Below are 19,741 nucleotides of genomic sequence, written 5' to 3'. Positions count from 1 at the left end.
CTGGTTAAAGTTACATTTGGCACTAAAATTCTTACAAGTACTATATCCTCACCTCAGTAAAATGAATGGTTTAATCCTTTCCTTTGTGTTGTTGTGGAAACTCCTCCTTTGTATTTGGAAAGTGAAGTCTGTAATAAGATTCTTATTTTTAAGAGAGAGCAGAAGCAGGCTTTATATATCCTTTTTGCTAAGACCTCAAAGGCAAAAGTCATCCTCTTATAGACCACATCAGTTATTCATTATTTTAAATAAAAGGTTATCTTTGGCATGTTTGGTAAAGACTTTGAAAATTTATGCTTGTTCTTTTAATAAGCATTATATTTTATTTTATTTTATTTTATCTTAATTTATTTTTGAGAGAGAGAGAGAGAGTATGCACACAAGCAGGGGGAGGGCAGAGAGAGAGGGAGAAGGAATCTGACGGCACAGAGCCCAATGTGGGGCTCAATTTCACAAACTACAAGATCATGACCTGAGCCATAATCAAGAGTCAGTCACTCAGTCAACTACCCCTGTGCCCCTCTATAAGCATTATTGATCAGAGGAGACATGTACTAGGATTAGGCTAACCCTAAGTCCTTGCTCAAGTTTTTGATACCAGAATTTTTAAGATAAAAACCTGGCTCATCTACATGGGATATTTTTACTATATATTCTGTAAAATTTATGTAGGGGTGCATGCTATCAGTGCGGAGCCTGCTTGGGATTCTCTCTCTGCCCTTCCCCCCTCAAATAAATAAATAAGCACCATTGTATATGTATATATTTCTCTTTAATGAAATGCATCTGCTCTTGTTTGACTTTGATTTTTAAAAATTAAGGTTATAACAGAGTTCAACTTTGAGTGCGGGAGATGTTTGAGGGACTATGGACAGAAGGGGGAAGAAAATACCTTTAAATTTTATGCCAAAGCATTTCCTTAAAATAAAAAATAGTTGGTGTATAACCAAATTCTGTCTCTGTGTTAGGGTGGCTTTCTTTTCATAAAATTGACTTCATCAGTGCATCTAGCTTCAATTTTTTTCTCCCAGTTTGCATCTAAGCAGTTGGTAATTGAATTCTGACATGTTGAATGATTCTAATGAAATCTTCTGTATGTGTTTGTATGCTTGGAGGATGGGGAAAAGAGAGGAAGAATAAGCAGTGGGGTTGAGAGTAATAAAAAATTACTGTCTCTTTATGTTAAGGATAATGGATAGCAGTTAACATTAATATCTTTCAGAACATGTTAAAGCTTCTCTGATAAGTGGTGTTTATTCCAAAGAAGGAACTCTTACTATTAACCCAAATAAATGACCTCCATAACCAAGGCAGAGTTCAAGTTGGGAAAGTGATGAGTGAACATGGGAGGCTGGGTTACCTTGGAGAATCTTTGTGAGATTTGCAGTGACCTTCCCTCTGCTGTTGACAGAGGGAGAAGCTTAAGAAGATCTGTCATTATCCAGTGATTTCTTTCTTTTTTTTTTTTTTATGTTTGTTTATATTTGAGAAAGAGAGAGGGAGGGAGGGAGGGAGGGAGGGAAAAGCAGAGGGAAAAGGAGACACAGAATCCAAAGCAGGCTCCAGGCTCTGAGCTGTCACCACAGAGCCTGATTCTGGGCTTGAACTCAAAAACCATGAGATCATGACCTGAGCCGAAGTTGGACGCTTAACTGATAGAGCTATCCAAGTGCTCCTCAGGTGACTTCTTTTTATGGTACTGTAGTATTGTACCGTTTTTCCTTTTAATTGTGAGGAAGATGTTTGAAGAGAACAAAAAATTATTTTTAATTGCTGGGGTTTTTTTTGTTTGGTTTGCCTTTGCTGTCCTTAACGAATGTTTGATTTGAAGGAAAGGCTGTGGAGACTAGAGTCTTAGAGCTGCAGTGGTATATAGTTGATGTTGACAGAGCTGATGTCAAGAAGCAAAGTTCAGATGAGTCTATTAGGGGAATTAGTAGTATGGGATTTGCCAAAATCTGGTCTTCTTGTTAATTTGCCTCAAGTTACAGCTGCCACAGCTTTTGCCCTAATCTCATTCGACTATAGGAGTCTTCTTATTTAAGGATATGAAGAATTCTTTGGTAGCTTCCCACTTCCTCTCTCCCTCTACCATACCCCCAAAACTAGTCATACATACCCCCTGCTTTGAACCCTATATTCTGTAAATGAAGTGATCTTATTTGACCTTATTTGATAAGTGTAGTTGTCATAGTAAGTAGGCTTCAGCACCTAATCTCATTGTAGGAAAACTGGTCTTTGTTAGTTTTGATGAGTGCAAACATAACTTACAGCAGTTGAAGTAAAATTCTAAAGATATTGCTCTCATTTTAAGTGATACAAACTATTTAAAATGGTAAAGTATGTTCCTTTCCTGTCTCCAGATGGCTTTTAAGTGAGTTGTCTGTGGTATACTGTACATTCTAAATTTAAGGTTGCCTAAATTCGTTAAATAGAGTGAAATTCCAAGTTAGAGCAGGTGAATGAAATTGAAGTTTCTTCCTCTGTGTGGTTTTTTTCCCCCCACCCTGCCAATTTAATGTTTTTCTAAATAGTGAGGGCTAGACAGTTGGCTAACTCCAAATAGTACAAATAATTCCTCTCTATGTAATTTTAAATGAGACTGTTTTTTTTTTTTTTGCTAAATTTTGTGATTTTTTTTTTCCCCCTTAAGAGTAAAATCAATTGTAATGAAAATTCATAGGGAATTCATAGGTGAGGGCCAATTTCCTTAAAAATGGGTTTGTTTCCAAAAGAAAGAAACTTAACTAAAATGTGAGGACTAAACCTATTAGTATTCTCTATTACATATAGCTATTTAAACATTTGCCCAGTAATTTTTTCAGTTGATCTTTGATTGATTGGCAATTGAGTATTCTTAGTACTGAACTACTAACAAATTAAGTTGGATTACTTTAATTTTTACCATAATCATAAGAAAATATTTCACTAGAGGAGTGCCTGGGTGGCTCAGTTGGTTAAGCCTCCGACTTCGGCTCAGGTCACAATCTCTCAGTTGGTGAGTTTGAGTTCTGCATTGGGCTGTGTGCTTACAGCTCAGAGCCTGGAGCCTGCTTCAGATTCTGTCTGTCTCTCTGTCTCTGTCTCTCTCTCAGAAACAAACATTTTAAAAAATTTATAAAACAAATATTTCATTAGAACTCATCCCATCATGAGTTTTATTCTGAATAATTGTTGACAAAATGTATATTTTGCTGATAGCCAATGGATATCCCAATTTTGTGAAGTCTGCTTAATATTTGTCTTTTACATTTTAGGTAATCTAGTGTTAATTTGGTTCCATTTTAATATACTCTCTTGGCAAAAGCTGTGTCTTTCTAGTAAGACCCTGTTATCCTAACAGGTATTCTACTCTCAAGCAGTTATGATATTCACTGTTGTCATGCTTCATTGCTTCATTTGATAATTCACTTTTCTTATACTAAAGGTATACTCTAACATGCTATGATTATCATCTTCCAAGATGGCCCCAGATCATTGTCACCTCCTGGTGTTTGAGCCTTTGTGTAACCTCTCCTACATTGTGTCAGGATTAGTCTGTGTGAACAGTAGAAAATGTCAGAAGTGATAGTATGTGACTTCTGAAGCTAGATCATAAAAGACATTGATGCGTCTGCCTTGTTCTCTTGGATCACTTGCTATGAGGAAAGCTAGGCGCCATATCGTAATGACACTCAGGCAGCCCTGTGGAGAGGAACAGAGACCCCTTGCCAATAGCTATCACCAACTTGCCAACCATGTAAATGGAAGCAGAGGACTGAATCCTGACTGACGTATTGACTGTAACCCCATGAGAAACCAGAACTGTTTGGCTAAGCTGTTTTTGAGTTCCGGACCCACAGAAGCTGTGTGAGATTAAAAAAATGTTCACTGTTGTTTTAAGCAGCTATTTTTCGAGGCAACTTATTATATTACAATAAACAGCTAATACTAGGCACTTTATATCTTAGGTATTAAAGTGATATGCCATATGCTGAATTCTTTTTCCTTTAAATCCATAGTTTGTTTTTCTCTGTTGGCAGAATAGTTAGTGCTATTTGAATTAGGGCTTGGTGCTGTGTCTTACACATATGCTGTTGGGATGTTTAAACTTTTCTCTCAAAAATGTTCTTATTAAAATATACCATCATTACCTAATGACTGGAAAAGAATTTCTTTAAAAATATTTCTTAATTTATTTATTTTATTTTTGAGAGAAAGAGAGAGAGATAGGGTATGAACAGGGGAGGGGCAGAGAGAGGGAGATACAGAATCTGAAACAGGCTTCAGGCTCTGAGCTGTCAGAGCCTGACATGGGGCTCGAACTCATGAACTGCAGGATCATGACCTGAGCCGAAGTCGGACGCTTACCCGACTGAGCAACCCAGGCGCCCCGGAAAAGAATTTCTGATAATTTTGACATGCTATACAAATTATTGGCATGAAAAAATTCAACTTTTGAATAAAAAAAACGAGGAAGAGTGCCTTAAAATTCGTATATGTTTTTTCACCATTAGCACTATCTTGCAGTATATTTGCCCAGACTGTTCTCTTTCCATAGTATATAGTTAACCCATATGTTTAGAGTATCCGTACCTGAAATAGTTACTACATTTATAACTATTGCCAGAAATTCTTGTATTTTTACTAATTTACTTGCATTACGTGCTTCTCTTTTAACATATTTTTAAATTTGATATTGTTTTTTCTGAACAATACCTATTTATATCATTTACAAAGTGAAATAATGCTACATGGCTGACAATTAATTGTGGTAGCCCTCAACCTCATTCTTGTCTAACCTGGATTCCTGCTCCCCTGAGACAAGTACTTTCACCGTTTTGGTTGTTTCTTCTGTTTACTTCTCCCTTTCCAAATAACATTCTTATATTGTTGTTTTCTTATTTTCCTTATTTGGACATTAGTTACCTACTGACTTCTTACCGTGAATGATAAGGAATTAGCCTTTTAATGCAAGTTACCACACACACTTCCCTCCTTCCATCTCGTAGTTTATTAAGTTTTACCTTATTATGTCTCAAGCACGTAGTATATTATGATTACATTTCCTTTAGTTTACGTTTAGTTTTTCCTGTTGATAACAACAGCTTTCGGTTTTTAAATTTGTTTTATTATGTATTTGTATACATATCACCAGTTTATTCCCAAATTCCTTTCTCCTACTCTAACATTCCTTTCATTATTGGTACTATTGTAGAATACATCAGCCCTTATCTATTAACCTGGTAATCTATTCATCCACCGTTTTTTCTTGGAAACACCGTTCTGTGAGTATCTATCCTCTCCTCCAAATTGTAGTTATTCTCTAAGCTTGTCATTACCTCTAGGTTCCCTTCACCACTCATTTGTGGTAGACTCCTTTTTTTCTGGATCCCATGTCTTCCTCTTTGTATGTTTACTTCTTAAGTTTGTTGGAGCACATTCCTACTAACTTTCTGAGAGAGTTTGTGGTGTGAAGTGAATTCTTCCCTTACATTTGAATGATAGTTCGGATATAGAATTTTAGATCGGAAAGCATCTTTCCTTCAGAGTTTTGAAGGTATTACTTCAGTGGTCTTCTAGTTCCCTTATGTGTTTCCAATAAAAAATTCCAGTACCTTCCAACTTTTTATTCTTTGTGGGTGATCATTTTTGGTCTTTCCAAACTTTTAAAAATCTTTTCTCTAGTATTCTAAACTTAAAAAAAAAAGAAAAGAGAGAGAATACCCATATTATGGTCTAAGTGTAGAAAATGTCACCGAAAGTGTAACAACAAGAACAGATAATTACAAATATGATCTGTCAGTGTGTTTAGGTGTGCCAGTGTGCCAGTATTTGTAGAACTGAAAGATTCTATTCATTTTTGGCATTTAGATACTTTATTAAATGAAACAGATTCATTTTATTTTATTAAATGAAAATTTATTAATATTTTATTAATTTATTAAAAACTAATATTTTATTAAATGAAACAGTTTCAAGGTGTGTAATTCAGTACAAAGGAAACTTCCTTGTTTACCTTATCAAACATCTATTAAGATTCTGAAAATAAAGCTGGAGCCAAATTTTACTCACTAGACGGATTAAGTAGTTATGGACTTTATTGGTGTTGGTTTTGAAGGTGATGAGGGTATTTGGTGTCTTCATTCTTCTGTTACTACCCTGGTTTATTACAGCTTCCTTAGAGCAAATGGTTCCATACTTAGTTTTACATTGATCTTAGATAGTATAAGTTATGTAATTTTTCGTATTTCATGAATATTGTTTAATAGTTTTCTTCTTTTTATTTATGGTGTTTCTTGGCTTTTGTTCTTTGTCCTTATTATGGACACAGATTTTGAGCACGGCTTTGTTTACCACAAAGTCCAGAAAACTTTTAGAAAAAAATTTTTTTTTCTTAAGTTTATTTTGAGAGAGAGACAGAGAGAGGGAATCTCAAGCATGCTCCACACTGTCAGCACAGAGCGCAATGTGTGGCTTTAACTCACAAATCTTGAGATCATGACCTGAGCCGAAACCAAGAGTCAGATGCTTAACCGACTGAGCTACCCAGGTGCCCCCTCTGGAAAACTTTGCTTAAATAAATGGCCTGGTGCACTGAGCTCATATGGTAGACTGATTTTCTTACTGGTTTTGATGAAACTTTCAGTATGAAAACCTGTACTGATGATCTGCATTATGATAAATTATTAAGTAAACTCTCTCTAAAAAAGTTTTACTGATAAAACTGCAAAGCTGCAGTCCATGCAGAAATGCAGATAAGCCTGTTTGTTTGAAATAGGTTCTGGGAAGTTCTTTGGGATAATTTAGATTAGAATAACAGAAGCCTCTCAGGAGATCTTCAAAAGACAGCTTAAGAGTAAAGAAAATAACTGACCGGACAAAAACATAATTCTGAGTTATTCACAACCAGTTGATAATGGGAAACATTAGTGATTCTTTTTGCTTACAATTTGTAATTCAAAATCCCATGTTACTACAAATAAAGTTATTCATTAGACATTTTGAGAGGACTGAACTCACTGATCTGTCTCTTTCTACATAATCCTTCTGTTACATTTCATTTTCTTTGAATTGAAACTACCTTGGCCTTTGTTTTTACTGGCATCATTTCATTTCCCCTGGCGTTGTTTTAGGAACCTTCAGCTGAAGCTTCAACGGTTTTAGAAGCTGCACTCTGCTACTCATGGCAAGCCACCTGGAAGCATTAAGATTTCAAGAAAGCATTTTTTGATAGAGCTAAACTGTCCTGTACAAGGCAGAACCTTACTTACAGGACCAAATCAGGGTATTTTATAACATTTTCTACTAGAAGAATGAACACTTAAAAAAAGGAGGGGGGGGACATGGCATGCATTACTGAAATGTGAATCTTCTTTTTTTTAAAGATGCTATTCTTTTAGTGCTGGAAGAAAAATCTGACTAACCTTTGACAGATTTCAAGTTCTGGATTTTTGAAGACAAAGTTGTTAGGAAGGACTTTCTGTGCCTTGCACTTATAAAAGTGAACTACAATCTAATTAAGTGAGAGTTGCACAAAAAAAGACAAAATCCTTTCATATCTTTTACTGATGGCAAGTATTCTGAAAGTTGGAGAATGTTTTAGTAACTCTTGTTCTTGTGCTTTTAATTTAATTGTATTAATAAAAGGCAGCACTTTATTTTTAATCTTTTGGTTCTAGAAGAATTTAAAGAGGAAATGCTTATAATCTGATGAATCTAATTCTTAACATTGCTTGGTCTTTGCTTCATTTATCCTTCTTATTTTAAGATCTTTCCTTTATTACATGTTCTTAAAGTCCTATAGGATTTTGTCTTTCTGATAGAAATCCATATTTACCTTCCCAAGAGTTAATTTTTCAGCTTATTTAGAATATCAATGCTAGTGGGAATTGGTTGGCTAATGAAATTACTCATCCTTAGCCAGATCACTTATATCCAGTTATCATTTTTAGTTTTCTCATATGAAATTAAGAGAAAACTTTGCTGTCTTGAAATCATTAGGAAACATCACTTTTATTTCTTTTTTTCTAAATTAGTTTGCTAATGAGTGTCAATATGAAGAATATAATCTGAAAAATCATGCTGTTTATCTAACTTTTTCATCTAGGCTGAACTTTTCAGGGAGAGAGAATGTTTTCGTATTGTGTCTTACTACTTAGGCTTCATCAAAGCTGGCTTAAAGCCCAGTTTAGAGAGTAGTTCAAAAACAGCTTTGTGTTTTTAAGTAATCAAGCCCTTGCTGTGTGTGCTGCTTAACACGGTTTTATTCTCTGTGTTACAGGGAACAAATCCATCACAAGTTTCTCTTGCTTAACTAACTTGATGCTTTGCTCTTAATAATATTCTTCTTCAACCTCCTGTTAGACTTCTTTTCTTCCCTTGTTCTTTCCTCTGTGAAGATATCTTTCTGGCTTGGATTTATTTCTGAAGGGAAGAATATTTAATAAGCAAATAACCTTTCTTGATAAATAGGCTCTCTTGGGTTAACTAATTAGTCTACTTCACCTGGTCTTCCATCGTTTTCCAGGACAGTCTCCGTAAGAAGGATGACAGGATTGAAGAGCTGGAAGAAGCACTAAGAGAAAGTGTACAGATAACTGCAGAGCGAGAAATGGTGCTAGCACAAGAGGAGTCAGCCAGGACCAGTGCTGAAAAACAGGTCTGCAATTTTATACAGTTACTGGCAATGCTGCTGGTTAAACAAAAGGTAAAACCCAACCAGTATAGTTTAGGCAAACTCTGCATATGTTTATAGGGTTTCAGAAGCACTTCATCAGGTACAAGTATTTGGACCTAAATAAGAATTGGAATTCTTATGTTTGCATAAGACTTGGCTCATGTTAATTGACTTATGATGTTAAAAATCTCTGCATTCATAATTTGGGACTTATTTCACATATATATATATATATGTAGTATATGCTCATGTATCTGTTGAGATGAAATGGAGCTTGTCTGTGTGTTGCAAGACTGGTCACAATCCTGCTTTTAAATTGAATGGGAAAACACAAACAGATCTGAGTTAAAATGTTAATTTTAAATAGCAGACAGTTTATTTATACCCTGCCTTGTTCAAGAGAGCAGTTAAAGTTATAACAAGTAAAGGTGAATAGCAAGTATGAAGGACATAGATATCATGACACTTGAGACTAACCAATCAGTATGTCTCAACCCTGAGGTGACTTATTAAAGAGTTCTACTGTTGCTGTGTGTGGTGTTTGCTTTATATATTTTTCTACATCTTTTAGATCCCTGTGCAGTGGCTTTTAACTTTTTTGTTAGGAGGAATAACTAAAGATGGGAAATGTGAATGGAAAAATGGTTTTAACAAGTGAAGTCTCTAATATCAGTTTCCATTTTGAGAATATGAATAGAGATTTTGAATCTTCCTTACACAGAGATCGTGACATTTAATTTTTTTAGTTATTGTTTCCTTTCCATTTCTTTGTTGGAGAAATATGGTAAAAAGAGTTCATTGAGAGAGTAAGCTGAATCTTTTGGGAACCCCCATCATGAGACCACCAGTGGTCTTGTGAGTTAAGGTATACTGTTGGATAACAAGGAAGAAGGTGCATTCTGAAAGCAGGCATGGTGTAGTGTGCGCCTTAAGGAGGTCCTTTCTTAACTGTTAGTATGAGGATATGTTTTCTTTAATGTTAAGTGTAGAAAGACAAACTGATATTTATTAGCAGAGATTGAACTTTTCGTGTCTTTCAGTGCCTTGTTCCTACATAAATGCCTTGTCCACTTGTAATTTGAATATTTCCTCATGTACAGTTAAGTAGAGCTTGGGTAGTGGAGAGCTTCAGAGAAGGGATGGTGACAGTCATTGTTCCAGGGTGAAGAGGTGTTTTCTTTTATTGATTTTACCTTTTGTACATTCTTACCTTTATTTTCAAAATGACCCCATTTTTTTCTTTCTGTGAAGATTTTTTTCTGTTTAGGAATCATTATGTAATGACAAGTCTTACATATTGGGAATCATAGAAATGTTGACAATTAATAATACATCCTGTCATTATGACATGTAAACTGGTATGTGTTTTTAAAACGTATTATTGTGTGAACGTAGTTATAATTTGCTTTTTGGGGGGTAGATTTATTTATAAATTTATGTGTTTATTGTTTATTTATAATAGACTTATTTTAGATCAGTTTATTTTTTTAGTTCACAAAAAAGTTGAGCAGAAAGTTCATGGAATTCCCATATATTCCTTCCTCCACCTCTTTTCCCTAGTGTTAACATTGGTGTGACAGATTTATTAAAATTGATGAACCAGTGTTGATACATTATTAACTAGTCCATAGCTTACATTTTGGATCGCTCTTCATCTTGTTCACTTCTCTGGGTTTTGCCAAATGTATAATATCATGTATTCCCCATTACAGTATCATGCAGAATAGTTTCACTGCCCTAAATGTCCCCTGTGCTCCACTTATTCATCCTTCCTCCACCTCCGTAATCCTTGGTCTTTTTCCTGTCTCTCTAGTTTTTCCTCTTCCAAAATGTCGATATAGTTGGAAACACAGTTTGTAGCCTTTTCACACTGGCTTCTTTCATTTAGCCTCTGCACTTAAGGTTCTTCTGTGTCTTTTTGTGGCCTGAAAGCTCATTTTGTTTTACTTCTGAATAATATTCCATTGTATTGACATGCTACAATTTGTTTATTCCTTTACCTACTGAAGAACATCTAGATTTACTTCCACTGTTTGGCAATTATGAATAAAGCTTCTATAAACATTGTGTGTAGGTTTTTTTGTGGACATAAATTATCAACTCAATTAGGTAAACACCTGGGAATTGCTGGATTGTATGGTGAGATTATATTTAACTTTGTGAGAAGCTGTGAAACTGTCTTCCAAAGTGGCTATATATAATTTGCTTTTAATTACATGCTTTTTTCTTTCTCTCCTCCCTGTTTATCTTTTTCTTCTTTTCTACCATGCTGCTACTCATTGCCTATCTGAAGCTATTGAGTAAAATATTGCATGAGACCAGTCATTTGAGCTCTCAGTGGTTTAAAGTATGAAGAAGCCTCTTTTATGTTTGTATTTCTGAGGCTATATAATCTTAATCCACTGTCCCCTCCTGCTGTCATCTTCTGTTCTTTTATTTTTATCTTTTTCTGTCTTTCAGCTCTGCTGTTAATTTTACTTATATGTATTAATTGTATACACCAGGGTAATCTAGAAATACTCATTTGAAACATCTTAAATGGGTAAAGCTTTTTTTTTTTTTTTGGCTAGGGACATTTCTGTCTCTTAAATTTAGCCTCTGAGAAGAAATAACACCCTCTAATAGAAGGAGAATACCTGCATTTCTTGATTTCTTAAAGTGCAGAGTAAAATTGTTTGGGAACAGTCTCTCTTACTAAAATAAAATACAGAGCCTTTTAAAGTTTGAGAGGCAAAAAAGGGTCAAGGGAAAACATTTCTTCTTACAGGATCCCGTTACAGTTTCTTTATTCCCAATACATGCTGTTCCATATTGAGCCTATGCCCCCAAATATAAAGATACATAATGATATAAAAATATAAAATATAAATGATATAAAAATATAAAATATAAATATACAAATATAATGATCCAGTGAAGGAAGATGTCCTATAACCTGTGTTGGCAAATGGAGAAGTGAAAGTGAATATAATCCCATGGAGGGAAACCCAAGGGCTCCTTTTACTTTTGCTTTGTGCTTTTCCACATGGATTTTCTTTTTCTGAAACTTCTCTCTGCTCAAGTTTTAGCAGGTTTTGTGTTTTGTTGAATATGAGAATCCATTTTCCTAAAATGAGAATAGAGTAATTTTGGCTGTCTTAAGTCTCATAATTGTGAGGAGGTAGGGAGCAATTTCTTTAGTTCAGCAGTGCTGCTGTAAGGTTAAATTTTTGAAATGCTTTTTTTTTTTTTTTAACTTGAAAAGAATACTTTAAATATCTTCACTAAGATTATTTTTTGAAGAAGTCTTTTACAACTACATTGCTAACCAAGGATTTAAAAACCCCTCTAGGGGCGCCTGGGTGGCGCAGTCGGTTAAGCGTCCGACTTCAGCCAGGTCACGATCTCGCGGTCCGTGAGTTCGAGCCCCGCGTCAGGCTCTGGGCTGATGGCTCGGAGCCTGGAGCCTGTTTCCGATTCTGTGTCTCCCTCTCTCTCTGCCCCTCCCCCGTTCATGCTCTGTCTCTCTCTGTCCCAAAAATAAATAAACGTTGAAAAAAAAATTTTTTAAAAATAAAAAAAAATAAATAAATAAAAACCCCTCTAACGTAGTAAGATATTTTCTTGTGGCTCAGTAGGCTGGATTTATATGTTCCTAAAGTGCATTTTTTAATGTTTTGAGGGATAAAGATATATCCTCTCAATATAACTAACATTTATACGAGTTCTGACTTTTGTTTTAAAATCTCATTTTTAATAGTGGTATTCATTTTTGAAATTGCCATTTTGATATTATTTGGCTTGTATGTTAAGTTTAAATTTTTGACCCAGAAGATCATAAGGTTATACCTGTGATTTGTATGCAGGTACTTATAGATTAATGAGCATTTTTTAGGATTACATCTTAAAAATTTTTTCCCAGGTATTATGCATTCCAGTAATTAAAAGCATTTGAACAACAAAAAATGGCACTCTTGATTAAACTGCATTTTACAGCCTACCTTGGGCCAGCTTGGTTTTTACTCTGGATCTCACAGTTGTACTATCCACCTTCTTCCTTCAACATCCAAGTTCTTTTCCTTTCCTGCCAGCTAGACAGGCAGGTGGGAAAGACAGGCTTTTGGCCTTCCCTGTCAGAAGTTCTTGATTCTTTATTGTGAAAATGGGCAGTATAGTCATTTAAACTTGATCCAGTTTCTTTGCATTTTGCAAAGTTAAATAGCTAAAAAAAAATAATAATAATAAGAAGGCAGTGCTTATGGAATGTACAGTGCATATTGGTGACAAATGCTTGCTTCATTATGATTCGCTTGCTTCTCCTGTTCCATTGTTTCTTTTGAAGGCAGTGTATTTTTTCTTGTGTTTCTAACTTCTTCAATTTTGACTTAATCAAATTTCTTATCCTCAGTCATGTCTGGTTTGTCAGACACAGTTGTGGAGGAAGTGGAGCAAGGCACATGAGTGAATGGGGCCCAGTCTGCAACTGGCAACTGTCAAGTGTCCCATCTCTTTTTTTATTCTTAAAGATATATAAATTCCCTATTGGTTGCATATCTATCCAATCAGTTACACAGCATTTATCACCATGATACCCAAATACTTTTTCAAACAGAACAGTTGCCACTACTGAAGCATCACTAGTAACTGGGTAGCCTACAGAAGGTGATGTATGCTAATCAAACTATCATTGTACTCTTCAAACTTTTCCATTGCCTTATTAACTTTTAGCTATTCCCAGAGTTGACAGTTTATTCTTTGGTCATATAAACATAGTCTTGTACTGGTCTGAATATTTATAGTAAGTTATATTTCTCATTTTTTAAATTAAGTGGCAGTAATGCACAGAAAATAAAATAATGACCCTTTTACTTATGCTGCCCTTTCTACAAACTTTTATTGAATACCTTGTAGTTTTCCAGACTCTATAGTAAGCACTGGAAATAAAAAGGTAATAAAAATAGCCTCTGTCTCAAGAAGTTCATAGTTTGTTTGGAAAGACTGAAGAATGAACCTATAATTATGGTTCAGTTTGGTAAGTGCCGTGGTAGTGATCTGAATAAGAAGAGGAGGGACAGGCATACAATCCAGATTGGAGAGATCCATAGAAGGCTTCCTGGAGGAGATGGCCAATGCATGAGCTGAGTCTTAAAAAGAAAGAACTAAGCAAAAAAGATGTGGAAGGATATTTATCATATTCCATGCAGAGGGATCAGCATATGTGAAAAGTGGAAGCATCCAGGAAACTTTAAATAGTGGTTAGTAGCTATAATTTAGGATAAATATGTATGGCATGATCTATGGGAGGGAGAACTGTGGGAGGGATAGGGAGGTGCCTGCAATCTGATCATGCTTAAGCAAATTTAGTCTCATGTTCTACTCCAGCATTTCATTTTATGTTCAAGGCAGTGGAAAACTATTGAAGGAATTTAAGCAGATAATATTTTTTCATGGGTTTGCTTGCTCATTCATTCATTCATTCATTCAACAGATCAACAGATCTTTATTGAGTATCCAGTGGTGCTGTGGTAGTCTGGGGTGATATATTGTGATGAATATGTGGTCTCTCCCCTAAGAGAGCTTATAGTCTGCAGAGAGATACAGATCCTAAACCAAAACAAAAAAAAATTTTTTTTTAATTACAATTTGTCAGAAGGTCTGTAAAGAATAGGAACAGGTTTTCTGTAATAGGCAATAATTTGGTGAATTTGGAGAGGTTAGCACATATTTTTGATTGAATGCTCAGGGAGCATTCTCTGAGAAAGTAACATTTAACCTGGGTCTTTTTTTTTTTTTTTTTTTTTTTGAGAAGGGGAGGGGGAGAGGGAGCAAGTAAGCAAGGGACAGAGAGAGAGAGAGAGAGAGAGAGAGAGAGAGAGAAGGGCGGGGTTTACCCCAATGTAGGACTTGAACTTATGAGCCGTGAGATCGTGACCTGAACCGAAGTCAGATACTTAACCTGGGGTGCCACCCAGACACCCTAATCTGTGTCTGAAAGGGTGAGAAGCCTGCCATGTGAATAGTGGGGAGAAATCAGTGTTGCGACAGCAGGAAGGTGAAAAGAACTAGACATGTGTGAGGACAACTGGTATGACTAGGGGGTGGGAGCAGTGTAAGGTGTGCAGGGTCTTATGTAAGGGGTGGCCAGAAGTCAGGGTTATTTTTTTTAGAATGGTGGAAGCAGTTAAACAGGTTTAATCAGTGCATGGCATTCTTTGATTTGTGGGGTTTTTTAAAAGAAATTTTTTAAGTTTATTTATTGAGAGAGAGAGTGCTCATGTGAGTGGGAGAGGGGCAGAGAGGGAAAGAGAGAATCCCAAGCAGGCTCCACAATGTCAGTGCACAGCCCGATGTGAGTCTTGAACCTATGAACTGTGAGATCGTGATCTGAGCCAAAATCAAGAGTCGGACACTTAACCAGCTGAGCAACCCAGGTGCCGCTGATTTGTGTTTTTAAAAGGTCATCTGACTGCTGGTTGGAAAATGGATTCAATAAGGCTGAGTGGACTTAGTAAGAAGATCAGATGAGTTGTTAGAGTAGCCTGGGCCAGAGGTCTTCAAACTGAGGTGCACATAGACTTGGAGATGCATGAACATTTTCCAAAAAGGAGCACGGGCACAGGTCTTCAGCTTCTAAACATACTGTTCCTTCAAATTGATCTAAGATGTGCAGATTCTCTTTTTTCACTTCTCTTTTCAGTGTGCATCCCTCACTTTACAATAGGCACACCTCTCCTGAATCTTAGTATTTTATATTCCTCTAGGAGGAAAAAACCCTCTGGAACAGTAACAAATGGATAATTCCAAATATTAGTGTTAAGAAGATGGATCAGAAAAGTCAGGGGGCGCCTAGGTGGCTCAGCTGGTTAAGTGTCCAGCTTCAGCTCAGGTCATGATCTCACCATTCATGAGTTTGAGCCCCACGTCGGGCTCTGTGCTGACAGCTCAGAGTCTGGAGCCTGCTTTGGGTTCTGTGTCTCCCTCTTTCTTTGCCCCTCCCCTGCTCATGCTCTGCCTCTCTCTCTCTCTCAAAATTAAATAAACATTAAAAAAAAAAACCCTCAGATTGTTTATAATTCTTTGTTTCCAATAAAATTGAAGGATAACCTAATTAAGTTGCCAGCTGATAATTATAAATAATTTTTAATGATGGGCTAATATGTGATTTGGGGCATATAATTCTGAAGGAGTGCAAAATTTTGAGATACTGCTATAACAAAAAGCTCCTTCCATTCCTATTTACTTATTTATATAAAGGTTTCCTACTGCTTACACCTGTGGAAATGAAACATACAATAGAATTGGTATTGAATCCTAGGTCTTTTTTCCAATAAGAAATATTTATCAAGGAATATCTAATAAAAGTTTCATTACTTTCATTAAGATAAATGTTTAGTGATAAGTTACATTTTTAATAAAATTTTACTTTTTATGTTTAATATTTTTTCAAAATATAAAATATGTATGTTAGTTTCTATTGATTCTATGTTATAGTAGTTATAATGATAACTCAATTTGAAATAATTTACTAGTAGAGTTATGACCACAGGAGATTTTATAAGTAAGAAATTTAAATTTATATATATATCTTTGGTGCAGAAGTACGAGACAGGATCTATACAAACAGTCTAGCATAAAATAAATTATGTCAGTATAAAATTTTAGGAAGAAATGGAACAGAAACATAAGGTCAAAGAGGAAAAAGGAACATAAAAACTTTAATTAATAACAGTTTGTCTTTACAGTTAGTTTTTAAATAGATAAAAGATATCAAGTCTCCATAATATTTACATTTAATTGGATACTTTCTTGAAAAAGAGTGATGCTTCATTTTTTAAAAATAAAATTTAAATACCTAAGAAAGCAGGGCAACTGGGAGGCTCAGTTGGTTAAGCGTCCAACTCTTGATTTTGGCTCAGGTCATGATATTACAGTTCGTGGGTTCGAGTCCCTTGTGGGGCTCTGTGCTGACAGTGAGAAACCTGCTTGGGATTCTCTTTCTCCCTCTCTCTGCCCCTCCCGCTTGCATGACACATGAGCATGCTCTCTCTCTCTCTCTCAAAAATAAATACACATTAAAAAAAATTCCTAAGAAATCACATTCTTTACAACTCTTTAAACTTATGTTAAAAAAATAGATACCAGGTTAAAAGCATAGTTAATATAAACATTTAGTGGGTGTACAAGCAAAATCATGTAGGCTTCTGGTTTAGGCAAGAAGTTGTAAATTAGGTAATAGGTGAGTAAGTTACATAGTGGCAGTGGGGATGGAGAAAAGTGGATGGATTTAGAATGTCTTTTGGAAATAGAGCTAAATAAAAGACTAATAGAGCTAAGTAAAATTGCATGTGTGGATAAGGATGAAGGAGAGAATAAAGATGATTCTCTGATTTCTGGCTAGACAGCTGGGCAGATGTAGTTCCATTTTCTGAGAGGAGAAAGCCTGAGGGAAAAACTTGTTTGAGGATAAAAACCAAGAAATTATGCTAAAGAAATGATAGCTACATTAGTGTAAGTAATAAAATTGTTACCATATCAGATTTATGATCAGCCCACTTTTCTCTTTTGAGGTCCAAACTAATGAAGTAGACAGTTGTATACATGTCTACTTCATACCTTTTTTCATATAATTCATTAACTTCTCAACCTGAAACCATCCAAATCCAGAATTCTTGATTCCTTGCCTCAAACCAGTTTTTCCCTCAGGCTTTTTCATCTCATGTGACAAAACACTCTTATTCTATGAAGTTGAAATTAGTCATGGTGAGTGTTAGGAGAAGCAAGTCTGAGAAAGGCAGAAGTGATAGGTTAGGTACATAGATTGTACACTCTGGTTCTGTAGTATAAAGCTACTCCAGAACTTTAGAGAAGTTGTACTACATAGCTAAGAAAGTGGGTTCTGGGTTAGAATTCTTGGTTGGAATTATGCTTCCATCACTTAAAAATGGTAATTGTAGGCAAGTTACTTTTTTTTTTTTTTTAATGTTTATTTACTTTTGAGAGAGTAGAGAAGGGGCAGAGAGAGAGAGAGGGGAGCAGAGGATCTAAAGCAGGCTCTGTGCTGACAGCAGAGAGCCCGATATGGGGCTTGAACTCACCAACTGTGAGATCATAACCTGAGCCAAAGTTGGACGCTCAACCGACTGTGCCACCCTAGTGCCCCCAGGCAAGTTATTTGTGTTGGTTCCCTGAGCTGTCAAAGATACTAAATATATCTGCCACACTAAAGAGAGGTGGTATGTATAAAGCACTTAAAGTCGGCATATAGTAAGCACCCAGTGAACATTAGCTACGACTGAAGCTTCTGTTGTTACTACCATGACTCTTGATAGCTCTAAAGGAAGGCTTAAGGCCCCAGAGAAATTTAGTATCTACAGACCCACCTAGTCGATTCAGTACTGGTGATAACATGGTTTTTATTAAAAGTTCCCATTTCCATATATCAAGTTTTAATCCTTGTGACGTTAAGTCGCAAGTTTTAATCCATTGCTCAGCCTAAAATGTGTAATATCTGTATCGCCTGGGAATGCCATAGCCAACTAGTAAGTCAGTCAACAAGGTATCGTTCTTGTCACTGGGTTATCCATCCTCTGAGAGTCTGTCTTAGGTTAATTCAGGATCTTATTCTGTCCTTTATTTTCCAATTTTCGGCTCTCCTCGTAAAAATAATTTTAGTGATTTTAGTTAACGGCTACAAATATATACTGTGAAATTGAATCCTAATGCTATCTTTCAGTTTTGCAAAGTCATTTATTACTCTATGGTTTCCTTTAGGAAGGAATGTAGGGAGGGAAAGAAAAATAACACTCTCATTAGCACGATTTAAAACAAAATGTGGATTTGAGAACAGTATGCTTGGAGCTTATTCCTAGAAGTAAGAAGATACAGAAAATTTAAGATTAAAGAAAATTGTGTTTGATCCTCATAATCTTGAATTGGAAATATCTGTTTAATATTCATGTCTTTTTTTTCTTAAACACTTAGATGCATATGCACACACATTTCCTGTGTACTGAAAGTACCTAAAAAAGTTGATTATTTCAGTTGCAGTGTACCCTCTCTGGTGCTCAGATGTGGTATCTAAATACCATTCCCTATTAAAAAGATTTGAATTCCAAACAGAAGTTACTTTTTTTCTTTTGATATTAAGTGAATTCTAGGAATATACATTTTTATTCATAAATGCTTATTTGTTACCAAAGTCTCTGGTAGTCTTTATACCAGCACTATCCAGTAGAACTTTGAGCAAGTGGAAATGTTTTATATCTCTCCTGTTCAGTATGGCAACTCCTAGCCACACGTTTCTGTTGAATACTTAAAATGTGGCTAGAGCCCCTGAAGAACCACATTTGTTTTAACATTTATTTTTGACAGAGAGGGAGCATGAGCAGGGGAGGGGCAGAGAGAGAGGGGGACAGAGGATCCTAAGCTGGCTCTGCACTGATAGCAGTGAGCCTGATACAGGGCTTGAACTCACAAACCATGAGATCATGACCTGAGCCAAAGTTGAACACTCAAACAACAGAGCCACCCGGGAGCCCCAAGAACCAAATTTTTACATTTATTTAATTTCAATTAAATTTAAATGGCCACATATAGCTAGTGGCTACTGTATTGGATGGCTGAACTCCATAGTGTGTTGGATGGATAGATACTTCCATATATACATGTGTACTTAGAAACTACCATTTAATTTTTCCTCCTGAGCCTGACAGAGTTTTGTAGTACTGATAATGTAGAAGGACAAGCACTGATGTAGTTGATCCTTTTTTAATTTTCATTTTTGGGAAAACATCTGTAGTCTACAAACCTGTTTGTCAAAAGTAATTATTCCTTTAAGAAATAATGGTGAAATAATCCTTTAGACTAGTAAAGGACTAGGTCACTTTCAAAGTGATACCATAATTGTGTGTGTGTGTGCATGTGTGTGTATTACCCCGTGTTCGTGTAATACTAGACACTTCAATTTATAGCATGTGTGATGGAATTAGTATAGGAAAAAGGAGTAGAAAGGTTATAGAAGTGAGAAAGAGGTGTTTGTCCATAGAGAGAATATGCCATCCCAGCATGAATAGTTTAATGGCCTCCAAGATACCATTTAGTCCA

General features: G+C 35.7%; 1 protein-coding gene across 13 annotated transcripts in view; it reads left to right on the top strand.

Annotated features, from left to right (window-relative positions):
* The window catches only part of ERC1 (ELKS/RAB6-interacting/CAST family member 1), a 515,425-nt gene that overhangs the window by 238,469 nt on the left and 257,215 nt on the right, over positions 1 to 19,741 (top strand). For 10 of the 13 annotated variants that reach the window (XM_023256607.2, XM_023256611.2, XM_045061221.1 and 7 more), the window contains one exon: positions 8,510 to 8,641. The exons of the other annotated variants lie outside the window; for them this stretch is intronic. In XM_023256607.2, coding sequence (XP_023112375.1) covers positions 8,510 to 8,641 — 132 coding nt within the window. The remainder of the gene's footprint in view (positions 1 to 8,509; positions 8,642 to 19,741) is intronic. 13 annotated transcript variants of the gene reach the window in all.

This window comes from Felis catus, chromosome B4 (genome assembly GCF_018350175.1).
Source record: "Felis catus isolate Fca126 chromosome B4, F.catus_Fca126_mat1.0, whole genome shotgun sequence".
Taxonomy (NCBI): Eukaryota; Metazoa; Chordata; class Mammalia; order Carnivora; family Felidae; genus Felis; species Felis catus.
The sequence above is the reverse complement of the archived record's forward strand: the minus strand, read 5'-3'. Positions and strand labels throughout refer to the sequence as shown.